This window comes from Pezoporus occidentalis, unplaced genomic scaffold (genome assembly GCF_034315485.1).
Source record: "Pezoporus occidentalis ecotype Australia unplaced genomic scaffold, CSIRO_AGI_Poc_V1 ctg68, whole genome shotgun sequence".
NCBI lineage: Eukaryota > Metazoa > Chordata > Aves > Psittaciformes > Psittacidae > Pezoporus > Pezoporus occidentalis.
In genome coordinates, this window is record NW_026916030.1 from 3,240,500 (window position 1) to 3,253,356 (window position 12,857).

The 12,857-nt window shown below is 41.6% G+C and overlaps 1 protein-coding gene across 4 annotated transcripts in view; it reads left to right on the top strand.

The window, feature by feature from the left end:
* The window catches only part of SCAI (suppressor of cancer cell invasion), a 41,972-nt gene extending 32,353 nt beyond the window's left edge, over window positions 1-9,619 (top strand). For all 4 annotated transcript variants that reach the window (XM_062641335.1, XM_062641331.1, XM_062641333.1 and 1 more), the window contains 5 exons: window positions 200-281; window positions 4,733-4,805; window positions 6,082-6,255; window positions 6,450-6,550; window positions 7,557-9,619. In XM_062641335.1, the coding sequence (XP_062497319.1) occupies window positions 200-281; window positions 4,733-4,805; window positions 6,082-6,255; window positions 6,450-6,550; window positions 7,557-7,706 (580 nt within the window). In that variant the 3' untranslated portion in view covers window positions 7,707-9,619. The remainder of the gene's footprint in view (window positions 1-199; window positions 282-4,732; window positions 4,806-6,081; window positions 6,256-6,449; window positions 6,551-7,556) is intronic.
* Window positions 9,620-12,857: the final 3,238 nt, after the last annotated feature.

A 12,857-nucleotide genomic window follows, 5' to 3' on the forward strand; every position in this document is an offset into this window, starting at 1 on the left:
AAGTCCAACAGCCCATACTACAGAGAACACCAAAGTAGTTTTGCAGTTACTCTCTGAGGATATATCTGAGGACCTGGGGCATGGGGAATTTGCTTGCTTTGTATCTGGACATGGGCAGCTGCGTGTCTAAGAACCTTGTGCAGTGTCACAGCTCTGCAGCAATTCTAGTGCTCTGTGAAGCATCACTTTCTTTTTCCAGTCTTCACCCTGGAGATCTCTACCCTTTCACAAGAAAGCCCCTGTTTATCATTGTGGACTCTTCAAACAGTGTCGCCTATAAGGTAAGGCTCTTGAAGGCAGGTACTGGTCTGACAGGATACAGTGTCAACCCCTAGTTAGCTTACACTTTTAACAGGCTATTTTTTTAAACAGTTTATATTCAGTCTTTCTTTTCTTTTGAGGTTGTGCATGCTAGTCAGGATCTGATCCTATGAATAGGAACAAGAAGGAGAAGCACATGAACAGCCGCTCATTGGAAAGTAATAAATCCTCCTGGAGGGAAAAAAGGTTCAAGATTTCCAAGGTCTCTGGTGGGAGGTTTATTTTTGTTATATACCAAAGACAAATCTTGGTGTGTGTGCGTGGGGGAGGGAGATAACTAATATGCTTTTCTTTTTTACAGTCATCCAACACTCAGTTGCTTTTAAGGAACAGAAAGGAGTCAAAGCATTGAGCCCAATCTTATAAAACTCAGGGTGTCAGTGTCTGAAAAGTATCTGAACCAAGGAAATAACAAGACTCAAATTAGCATCCAGTCTTACTGTAGAGTGGTGTATACTTGGACATTGAGCTTGCTTCCTAGAGTGCTATGGACTTAGAGTAGAATTAGTCCGTGCCAAATCACCTTTGGGAATCTGCAATTTGGGTAATACAGAAGCTGGCATTTTCAGTCTCAGTTGCCAGTTGAATCTGGATAACATTTCACCATTTATTTCATTTGTGAATGGGATGTTAAGAGTGTGCTGTATCTGGGGAAAGTGCCACTTCCTTCTGCCTTCCTTTTTATAGCTCCATTATGTGCAGTGAGAAAAGTGAACATTCACAGCTGAATTTCAGAGGAGGAATAGGGACGTCTAGTGGCCAGATGAACTTGGTCCTCGTTCAGTATCCAGAGTCTGTGTTGTTTTAAAGGCATTTGTTAGCCAACGAGAGGTGCCAAATTTGTGATCAGAATGATTCAGAATAGTGCTATATTGAGCCAGGGAACTTTTACCTGACAGTCTTAAAAATGATCTGGCCTCTCTATAGGGTTTTTGGTTTGTTGTACTGTAATGCATGTCAAAGAGCTTTTAAAATACTACTGCACTTAAGTTCACCACACTAGATTTTGGTGCAGATCTGCTTTTTATTAAATTCATGTCCCTGCTTAAAGGGAGGCAGATACAATTGGAATGATTTACTTGTCTTTCTGAGAAAATAAGGATTTGGTAGGAATTTATTTTCCTTGTTCTGCAGTGAACTGACCATCAGGAGAATGTGAAGTACGTACAAAGTGAAGCACGCCAGTGCTCTAGCTGTTAAGCACACCGAGCAGCTGGTGTGAGAGGAGTCCAAACCTGCCTGTATGTAAGGAGTATAGAAATGTGAATTCTGCAAGTATTTCAGAACAGGATTATGGAAGTGGCTGCTAGGAGCTCTGACCCAGATCAGAATCATGTGGGCCCAACTGTGAAGAATCTAAAAAGAGAAGGAACAGGGGGGGGAAAAACCCAAGAGCATGGGCCCCTATTAAAAAGATCTATTCAGCATTTGAGAGCTCACATTCACCTTCACAATTTATTGCTGCTGAGCCCAGGCAGATGGATGTGTGGGGCTGGGTTTAGGTGTTTTGTTTTCAGCTGAAGGTAGATGGCAGAGCTCTCAATCTCAGTTTTCTAGTCCTCGTAAATTCCTGTCTGTTATCATTCTGTGCGTGCTTATGTGCTTGGTTCCTTGTTGCCAGAATATACCAATAGTGTTGTCTTGTGACTACCCTCTGGGTGTGTTGTGAGAGGCTTTGGGGACTCAAACAGTGGCACAAACAGAGGTTCTGTGCAACAGTGTGAGAAGGTGAAGTCATTGCATTTACCGACTTTTTTCCGCATGGCTGCTCTGATCTGTTCCAATAGGACAGTAACTATCCTGACATTTAAATGTCACCGCTAGCAGTACTGGCAGGAACAGCAACTGCTCACACATCCTTTTCCACAGCCCATTCCTGCTCTCCTGCATGCATTCTCATCCTCTCCCTCTCTCTGGAGGGCTTAAATGGTGATGAGTGAAAGTAAGTCCTGCCAGGAAGTAACTTGCCAGTTTGTCAAATCAGCGGCACTTGAACAGCTTCCTCCCCTATATATTTAGCTGAAAGTGGAAGATTACTGCAAATCCAGCATATCTACTTAAAGCCCTGATTTTTTTTTTTTAACACTTCCATTTAAATATAGATGGGATATGGCTGTGTTCTTGAAAGCTACCACTGTGTATGTGGGTGAAATAATATTTTTAAATCAGTATCTTCCTGTAGCTGTGGCTGTCTACAAGTGTGGTCAAAAGCAGGGTCTTTAAACATCTAAACCAAGACAAAAACTCTAGCCAGTAAGAATGCAAGGCCTTTGTCAGTGGTGAGGTGCAGATACTCAGCTTAGTAAAGCTTGCATGTGAAGTGACTTCTTTCAGAGCTGATGGGTAGTTCTTTTTTGGAAAGAGATGTACATGAAATGCATTTTAGAAAGCAGAATTGCTTCTGTTCTCTTGAATACTGAAGTAAACCAGAGTTGATTTGGAAACAGAAATGTGTTTCATCCTTTTTGGAGTTGTCCATGCCCTGAAAGGTCCTTATCTAGAGCTCTTACCAACATCTAGACTGCAGGGCTGGTTTTCCTGGTGCACCCTGTTGTCCTCTGCTCCAAGCCGTGACTGTCTTTGTTGCAAGTGTGCCCACAGTGTTTTCTGTGGAAACCAGGAGCAGAGGAGGGGGTGATGAGTGAATCCTGGTGTTTGCTTGGGCTGTGGTAGGCAGTTGTGTGGGCAGGAGCTGACACAGGAACCTGGAAGCTTGAGAGCTTTATTCTCCAGGATCTATAACTTAGATGTAGCGACTGGCATGAGCAGTTGTCTTCCAAAGAGCACATTCTGTGTTAAACTGTGTAGTTTCTCCCCTTTGCAGGACTTGCTAGCTATGTTGACTTACCTCTGCAGACTCTAAAATGATCTCGGATACTGTCAGTGAGTAATACCTTTCCTGACATACATGAGTGATCCTTGGTTTTGCTTTGTAGCTGTAGACAGGGTTTAATTGCATTGTCATTTTTACTGATGCAAAGTCTGCTTTGGTCTCTAACGGTGATAGAAGGCAGGATTACACACGTGCGTCTGCTCATGAATACTAAGCGTACATGTAACCTGCCTGTATTCAATGTATTCAGTTCAAGCTGGCACTGTCTGAAGTGGTTCCTGGGGTGTTTTGCTGTAGCAGAGTTTTACTAATTACAGGGCTGCCCTGCAGTTACTGTCTTCATGGTAATAGTCTTTTTTTCTTCATTAGATAAAAACCTTAGTATCTAGCATTACAGATCTCCCTTGGGCCCTTAATGAAAAAGAAGAGGGTTTAGGACTAGTCAGCACTCTGTCAGATATAGGAAATGTTTTGATTAGAGTAGATTACTGTCTTTAGTAGTTAGCATACTTAGTTTCAGTGAATGAATTTAATCTAATTTAATTGCAGTACACTGCCTGGATGGGGAAGTTCCATTTGAATTAAGGAGAAGCCAGAAGGAATAAAAAAGTTAGCTTTTTAATGACTCTACACAAGCAAATAGTTCTGGTGATGTACACCTTGCATTTACAACTTGCAAGTTTTAAGAACATGATCTGAGACGTGTGCTCGCTTATGTGCTCTGGATGCATGGTTTGCATGTGTGCTCTAGCAGGATGCGAACATGATCATTTACATTTGCTATGGCTTTGCAAGCCTTCAGTTTTAGGAAGGGCCTTTCAGTGAGAGACATACGACAGCTGATGAGGTTGTGTAAGTGAATGTCTTGTTTTCTTGGTGGTAATTACTACCGATCAGGATACCTACCAGACAGATACACAGTAGGACTGTATCAGGTCAATGTAGGTGAAACTGGACAACGGTGTCTTTGAGGTTTCTGGAGAAATTCTTGTGCAGTGTCTAAGGTGCTGGTGGAAGGTGCATGAAATGAGTACAGTGAAATGAGGGTTCAGTAGAGCAGATGTTAAGGTTATGACATACTTGCTTTAAAGGAAATTTATTATAAAACATTTCACCACTGGGCTGTTGTGTTTCATCAGACACAGTTCCTCCCTGCTAGAAAGAAAAAGAGAAAAAGGGAAAGAAATTACTGTGGATAGTTCAGTTGGTATTGAGGAAATATGCTAGATGTGGTTCGACCTGAAAGCCAGTGGCTTTCACTTCTACTGCAGAACATGATTTATTTTTCTTTCTTTTCCAAGTAATATTACTATGGAAAGCCATATTTCCATGAAATTAGTGTCTGCTGTCAGTGGCAGTGAAATGAGGGAACTGCAGTTCCTTCAAAATGTAATGGGTTATGTTCTTTCTGTGCTGTGATTTATGAGTAAGTCAACTTAACCTTACTGCTGATACTGAGATGTGTGACGGGCATTAATGTCTTCACTGTCATTAATAGTCTGTGTTTGTACCCTTAACCTTCTTGAATATTCAGAAACAAAATGACCATCAATACTTCAAAATTCTTATCTGTTACAGAATTTCACAAACCTTTTCGGACAACCATTGGTGTGCTTGCTTTCTCCAACAGCGTACCCAAAAGCACTACAAGGTATGTGCAGTATTGTGTTTCATAACAATTTTCATCATATATCTATCCCAAACAAACATAACTTAGATTCTTCGGAAAAGATAGCTTTTCATCACTATGTAATCACTAAATCAGATTAACGTTCCCTGAAGTAATATGATAAAGTTTAGCTACTGTTTATGGCAAATAATTCATCCTAACAATGATATTTCTACAGATGGTTTCAGCAAGGGCTGGGAGACAAAGCCTCCTCTACATGGAGACTTAGAAAATTGCCAGCCCAGTGCTGGGGAGATTATCATGGTTATTAGCACTTTGGGTAGCTCTGTTAGTCCCAGAAGGTGAGCAAAGTCAGTGGCGTTGTATGCCCTGAGAAGGTGCATTTATAGTAGGAACAGGCAATGAAACATTATATTCTTAAGTCTTTGTGACTACTATAAAACATAAATCATTCCAGACTTTCCAACTGGAATTTGCCATGTTAAGGTGGTTATCCATCACAAAGACCTAGCCTCTTTCAGCCAGCATCATGAGAGAACATGCAAGAAGTAGAAGCTTCTCATTTGTTTTGAAACGATTCCTGTTATTTAGCTGAAAATTAAGTAGAAAATAAGCACTCTAGTAATGAAATAACCCCAAACAAGCCAGCCCAAAACCAACATGCTGCGTAACCAAGTCCTGAAAAAGATACACCAAAACAAGTCAGTAATCCTTGCTGAGGTGGAAGTGGCCTTTCTGTTAGGGCACATGCTCTTGTGTACATTGCCTTTTTGACTTTCTGGTTGATTGAGGTGAAGCTTGGACCCCTGTGTAACATGTTGAAGTGCATGGAGTAAATGAGCTTTAGGATACTGTGATGCCCAACAAAAGGGCAAGTATGTCAGCTGTGGAGGGTGTCTATAGGTTCAACTGCCTGTGGTTTTGAATGGAATAAGAATGCCCCATATCTAATAACTTCTCTCTAGGGTTTATAATCAGTATTTTCTATCAGTTGTTTCAATTATTGTGTTCAAGTTGTGTGCTCAAACTGAACACACAGGCCTCCCACAATTCACAAGAAAAAGCTCATTTCTCTTGGTGTGAACGCATCTCTCCAGTAAGCCTTTATTGCCAGTCACTGCATCATCTTGAGAGCAGATCTGCCACAAGAGGGGAGAAGGTGTAGCTAACACAAAGGCGTAGCTCCTCTGTTACAGCATTTAGTGGGTGAGCGACTTCATTCTGTGGCAGGGACAGCTTTCCTGTTTCATGTGCCAAATGTATCTCTTTGTCTGTTGATTTACTTTATTTCTTTTAGATCAGTCCCAGCGGGGCAGCCTCTTCACACTCTTTCTGAACAATCCTTTAATGGCATTCCTGTTTGTCTCTGGATTATCAAGCATGCGCAGAGGACTGTGGGAGAAGTGTCAAGATTACCTTAGGAAAATCAACAGAGATATTGCCCAGCTGCTGACCCACTCCCGATCCATAGGTACCTGCTGCTTAAGCACATGCTGGTTTTCCTTGCTCTGCTTTTCCAAGGGACAGAATAGGGAATAAGGGGAATGCGTGTGAATTTGTAATGGTTTCCCCTAAGTCTCTCTCTTTTTTTTTTATTTTTCTTTTTTGAATTTATTTTTTTAAGCATTTCGAAGCTGATTTTTTTTTTCTTTGTCTTCTCTACAGATCAGTCCTTTCTTCAGTTTTTTGGGGATGAATTTCTTCGCCTGCTTCTAACAAGATTTATCTTCTGTTCGGCTACTATGAGGATGCACAAAATTTTCCGGGTATGCAGGGATATCTGTCCCTTTGAGAACAATCCAGTGCATGTAGAACTGCACTGCCTCAGGATGGAAGGGTCTTAGGGCTAAGCATATCACTGTGACATCAGAAGGATAACTGTTGCCCACATGCCTATGAATCTGTGCTTTTGTATCTCTTCAAAAGCCTATGACTTGCTGAAGTCTTACTCTTCTACAGAAGTAGCAGGCACACTCTAATTCATTTATGTCACTCTGAACAGCTTTATGTGTTAGAAAAGTGCCTCTCAATAATTCAAGATTATTATTTCTACACAACTAAAAATGTGTAGAACAGGAATATAAGAGGAAGTGGAGTGGAATGTTATTGCTTGAATGTTTTCTAGTGTGAATGGATTTAGAAAGGTCTTTGAAGTGTAAATAAATAAGCTAAACAGGAAGATGGTATTTCCCCTCCGTGTTGGTTAATGCTGTGCCAACATTGAAGGCTGCTTCTGGATCTACACTATTTTATATATGAGTGTTGGCACATAAACTGCCTACTCCGTTTTAAACAGTACAGAAAAGAAGTGGAAGTTGAAGCACAGAAAGGTACAGTATTCATCTTGTCTAACTGCAGACATCTAGTAGCTTTCCAAACCTAAGGTTGCTACCTGGACTTTGATACAGGGAAAAGAAGCAGGTCTTCTGATAGTGGAGATAGATTTGCCCCCAGTGTCTTAGATATTTGGTTTAGGATGAGATGAATCTCCCACTGGAGATTCATTTAGATATCTATAATCTCAAGAAATAAACTCCAGTCTAGGAGGTAAGTATATGTGAAGTCATTTTGTCTTTTGTGGTGTTTTCTTCCTTGCAAGGCTTCTGTGAACATATTATTAACCATCTTAGAGGAATGGTCATTTGAATTGCCACTATGACATCTCTGAGTCAATGGAAAGGAAAAACTGAGAATGCTGGAGTCTTTTCTCTCTATCTGGCATGCTAAACATGGCTTGAATGTCTGATTCTCTTTGTTTTCACTGTCATCTAGCAGGAGACTCGAAACTATCCAGAATCTTACCCTCAGCTGCCAAGAGATGAAACGGTGGAGAACCCTCACCTCCAAAAGCACATTTTGGAGCTGGCTTCCATACTGGATGTTAGGAATGTTTTCCTGGAAAACACCCTCGATGACTATTAAAAGAAACTGTCTTACTGCAAAGGGGTTTCCCTGGCCACAGATTTTGAATGGTGCAGTTTTATAATGTGAAAATCATAAAAAGGAAGTACTTGATTTTATTTTTCAATTTAGGACCATTATTTTAAGGAGTAATAATAGACAGCTGTTAGTTTTAGCTGTTCCATTCTGTATGGGGTCAATTTTATAAGCAGAAGTTTTCATGTCTTTTAAATGTTAAACTAAAGAATCACTAGAGGTTTATTTCTGGTCTTGTGGCTGTCAACCACATTTCCAACAGCTGATCCTAAGCATAGAAGTATTATTGGTTACCTTTAGGCCACATTTGTGGAAATCCTTTATTTTTATACAATTTTAAGAAATTGGGAAGAAAAAAATCAATAGAAAACCAATATTTTATCCCCAAAGAGTCTGGATTTGAAATGGTAAAGATGGAACCACACAGTGCAGACCAACAATAGCAATAAAATGAGTCCTTCATAACAAATATATTTTTTCAGTCTTAGGCAAGTGAGTAGACAAAACTGTGGACAATTAAATTGCATTTGGAGCAGTGTTGTAAAGATACTTAATGCTCCCTATAAATTTGACACAGCAATTTTATATATGAACTTTGTACTGCTGACCAAGAACACAATTTCCACTCCACTTCACTGACAGGTGGTTAGCAGATTAACAGATTACTACCCAAGAAAGCTAACCCTCATTTCTCACTGTATATGGGTCATCTTGCTATTTGTATTGCTGCCAGAGTTTTCCAAGCGGAGGGGCCATTCTTCATTTTGAGGTGTTAGATAGAAATTCTTACATTTCCAGCAGGTGTATCCCTCCTTTCAGTATATGGATGGAATGTGTGGCTCCCCCAGTGTTACCAGCACCTCATAGGAGCTGAAGGCATGTCCCATACAGTGCAAACATGAGCCCTTCCTATTGCTTGTTTACCTGACCCATTTGTGTTGGATCCCTGTGCCACAGGAGAGATGCTGATGCTCCTCTTGCAGGTTAAACAAAGTGGGTGCTGCCTTAAAGCCCTATTAATGTTTTGCATGCCCGCCCTTGCATCTCAGTCCTGTCTCTGAACCAGACGGAGGGGCTGTAATGATGAGTGGCAGCACTCCCTAAGCCTGTGATGCTCAGTTTGGGTATGCTCTGTACAGTGGCTGGAGAAGGCTGTTTTGACTGATAGGAAAGTGCTTGCTGACATTTGCACTGTGCTGCCTGCCTTGCAGAGCTAGAGGACCTCTTGCAACTCCTGACAGTGAAGGTGTGAGCAAGGAGAAGGAAAGGGAAATATTTTAAACTATTAAATGAAAAAGTCTATTGTCACTGTTCTGTGGGCTGCTAGAAGAGAAGTGAAAGGGCAAGTCTGATCAGTGCTTTTCTGTTGAACCCCAGCCATGCCTCTCTTTTTAGGTGGAAAAGTGCAGAATTTGTTGGTAGGCCTGTTTGCAATGCCATAGCACAAGGTACGATCTAGTCAGCCGGAATAGTGAAGGGCACTGGTGGACCCCATTCAGCTGAGGAAAGCACAGTGTGGAACAGCAAGAATTGCTGGAGTGTAGCTGGGGAGTTTGCATGAAGGATCTTTGTAGCTGGGCTGAAGCTTTTGTCATCCATTCTTTAATTTCCCAAATGTAAAATATCCTGTGAATGCTCGTGTTCGTTCTAAGCACTCTCGAAGCTGGTATATTGAGCCCCCACCACTTGGTGCTGCTCTTCTTTGGACTATGGCAGGACTTCATTACCTGGGATGTGGAGTTTATTTTGAAGAGTGTATGTTTGTGTGTGTGCATGTGTGTTCTAGGCGTTTGTGTGTATATGTACAATACTCATACATTTACTGGCTGGTGTAAATTGTAAATATGTATATATGTATAGGTACTTGTATATGTATTAAAAAGAATGAAACACTGCAATGTCTATATACAAAATTTATATATACACACATACGCCACTTTGGGTGTATTCCACACTGTGTTGCAGATCATTTGTGGTTGTAGTAAAGGTTATGGCTCTTCTGCCATTGTAATTTGCTGTTTCCGGGGACTTACTCTTGGACCATGAAGTGATTCATAGCTCATTTAGGTACAGGCCTTAGTTATTACCCAGGGGAATGGGTAATATGTATTGCATTGATAATACTGTATGTATTGCAGTGATAAGATTCATGTATTCTTAACTGTGAAGCTGATCTTTCTTCATGGTAGGAGGTCCCCAGTTACTTGGGAATGTATGTAGAAGCTAAAGATACAGAAATCCTTCATTGCAGCAGCGAGAGACAGGTTATCTATCGCCCTGCCTGCTTGCTGCTCCACCAGCAGTGATCACCTTGCATGGAAAAAGGGAAATTAGTTTTCCCCAGCTCACTGCCTTCCAACCAAATGCGTTTTGCTTTAGCTTTTGCTTTGACAAAGATGTTCTCATTTTGGTTCCAGATATCTGGAACAGAGTCTGCTATGTCTATGCATAGGAGTGATGATGGTTCCGTCAGTGTTGGCTGGTGACCTCTGGGGCATGTTGCTTGTTCACTGACTGGGAGAGCCTTGGCAGACCCAGTCTTCATTTCAGCTGGGCTGAAGCAAGGAGTCCTTGCTTGTCATCTGAGAGGTTTCTAATCTACTTTTCAGCCCTAATAGGAGGTTCTGTTTGCTTGTTACCAATGTAGATCTAATCAGAGAAGAATGGACTTCTTAAAAAGCAAAAAACCTGAAGAAGCTGGAATGTAGGAGGAGAATGCAAGGCCTTTGAAATTAGTTCAGAAGTCAAACTTACCAGTGATGACTGTCCAAGTCAAAACTTCGTTCTTGAGGCCCCCCATTCTCTTCTTACCTACTGACCTTTTGTTCAGAAGGGATGATGTTGGCAAGGATATTCAAAGACTAAGATTTCACTCCTGTTATGTCAGTAGGAGTACGAAATTGTGCTTTCTAAGCAAAAAGATGATACAGTCTTCTCTAGCTGTAGATAGGATGAGTATCTCATCTCAGATTTTGAGCCAATCCCCTCCCTTCCCACCCAAAGCAACTGCATTCAAGATGAAAATACTGTTATTTTCCCCTCCAAGTAAAAACTTGTCTTGTTTCAACTTACTAAGTTGTTCTAAACTTGTGCTACTATGTGCTATGTGCTGTGGTCGTAGGTACCTTCTCAATGTATGCTTATATGTACTGAAGAAAAATTTGGTTTATATATCTAGCAGTCCTCAGTGTGGAAGCAAAGCAAACCATGAACCATTTTTAAGTGAGAAGAGAACAAATTCTTTTCTTCTCAGGCCTAAAGCTCTCCCTCTTGTCTCGCTTCCCATTTCTCTGTAACATAATCTTTATTGCTTATGTTGGTGGAAAAGACTTGCCACCACAAGGCAATCTGGAATTAAAGGAGTGAATTCTGCATGTAGTACATCAAGAGGAGAATGTGAACTGGACCAAAGGTGTCCTTACTGGACTACTTCTGCCTGGCTCCCCACTTACTGCACGTGGCATGTTCAAACCCTTCCTTTGTACTCCTGCTCAAACTGGCTGTAGAACATCCAGCCAAAGTTCCTGCTGTTGCTTTGTCTTTTCCCCTTTGAATTCTCAAAATAACAATGATGGGAATACAGGGTTATGAGGTTTTAATGCTCTGGTTTTTAATTACTCTTGAGATGCATGATTTTGCTTCATGTGCAAGCTAAATGGAGCACTAACTTCTGGGAGCTGTGCAAACCAGACTCACTCCCTGGAGTGCTTTCTTGGGAACTCCCAGGATGGTTTGTTTGGGTAGCTCAGCAAAATAGTATCCGTCAAGTCATGATGTACTAAACCCTTCATGACTATTCCCTAGGGAGGTGTCTTTTTAAGGATCATAGGAAGTAGATGGAGAGAACAGGAAATCAGGCTCCAAATCATCTTCAAAAGCTACAAGGTCAGTAGCTGTGGTCAGGCTTTTCCCCTAAGGATGGGATGACAGTGATGCTCCAAGGGTCACCCCTGGCATGCTGCTGTGAAACACCTCTCCTTTCCTGCCACCTTCCCTGTGCTGTAACTGTGCTTCAAGTCTACTTTTCCTGGAAAGCTAAAAAGCTTGGGATCTGTCTGAACAACTTTCTTGTCTTGAGGCTTCTTTTGTAAAAGCTTTACCTGTGTTAAGATTCCCTTTCAGGAACTGCTCTGACTAAAGACCACCGATAGCCACGACAGAGCCCTTGTTCCATCCTGCCCTTTCCATGTTACGTGGCTGCTTAGTATTGGTGGCTGAAAGCTGCTCTGTGCAACTCTCTAACGTCAGACTGGCTGCAGTCAGCATCTGCGTGCGGGAGGCTGGTGCAGAGGATGGGGAATAGATCTCCGGAGCAGGGTTTCTACATTCCTGAGGTGGCTCTAGTACATTTTTAGTATCCTTGACTTTTACAGCAATACTGTTTCTGTGACCAAACATACTACAAGTGCTTGGACGATCTGGATGTCCACAAATAGAGGAGGGGAAGAACACATTAAACATGTATCTGCTTTATATTTAGGAGTCAAAGTAAGCCACATTCCCTCCCCCCCACCCTTTCCAAACCGTAACTCTTGTCTCGACCGAGAGATTTAGTTCATGATTTCTGAACTTGACAGATCTTTTGGGGGATTAAGGAGCGTCTCTGAATTCCTGTTGACTTACTAACGTGCCAGCTGCCCAGATGCATGCATAGCTGTTTTCCCCTTAGAGATCCTCATTTCATTCCCATCGAGAAGAGACTTGGGTGCAACTTGCTGGCCTGAAGCAGCCCCGTGCGCAGCACAGCTCTTCCTTTGAGGGTAAAAGCCCAGTGTGAGTATCTGCCCCAGTGATTGCAGATTTCTTTTGCCATGTGCTTATTACCACTTCTTGGTCCCAAGTGACTCTTCATGAGCAGGATTCCACCTCACACAGGCTAAAAAGCACAAATTGCTTCTACTTGGCCAAGGTTTGGACAAGGGGAATGCAGATGGGAGAGGGAGGGCACGGTGTGAGGGTCCATGCCTCGGGCAGGAGGAGCAGTTTGCCACTGAGAATCGGATTATTTATTACCAAAAGTAATTTTATAGTGAACTGGTTGAAAGTTATTTTACAACTGTGTGCCTGTATATCGTATTTTGGTAAAAACAGATATTTTACTTAAAACTATATAGATATATATATAAATAAACATTT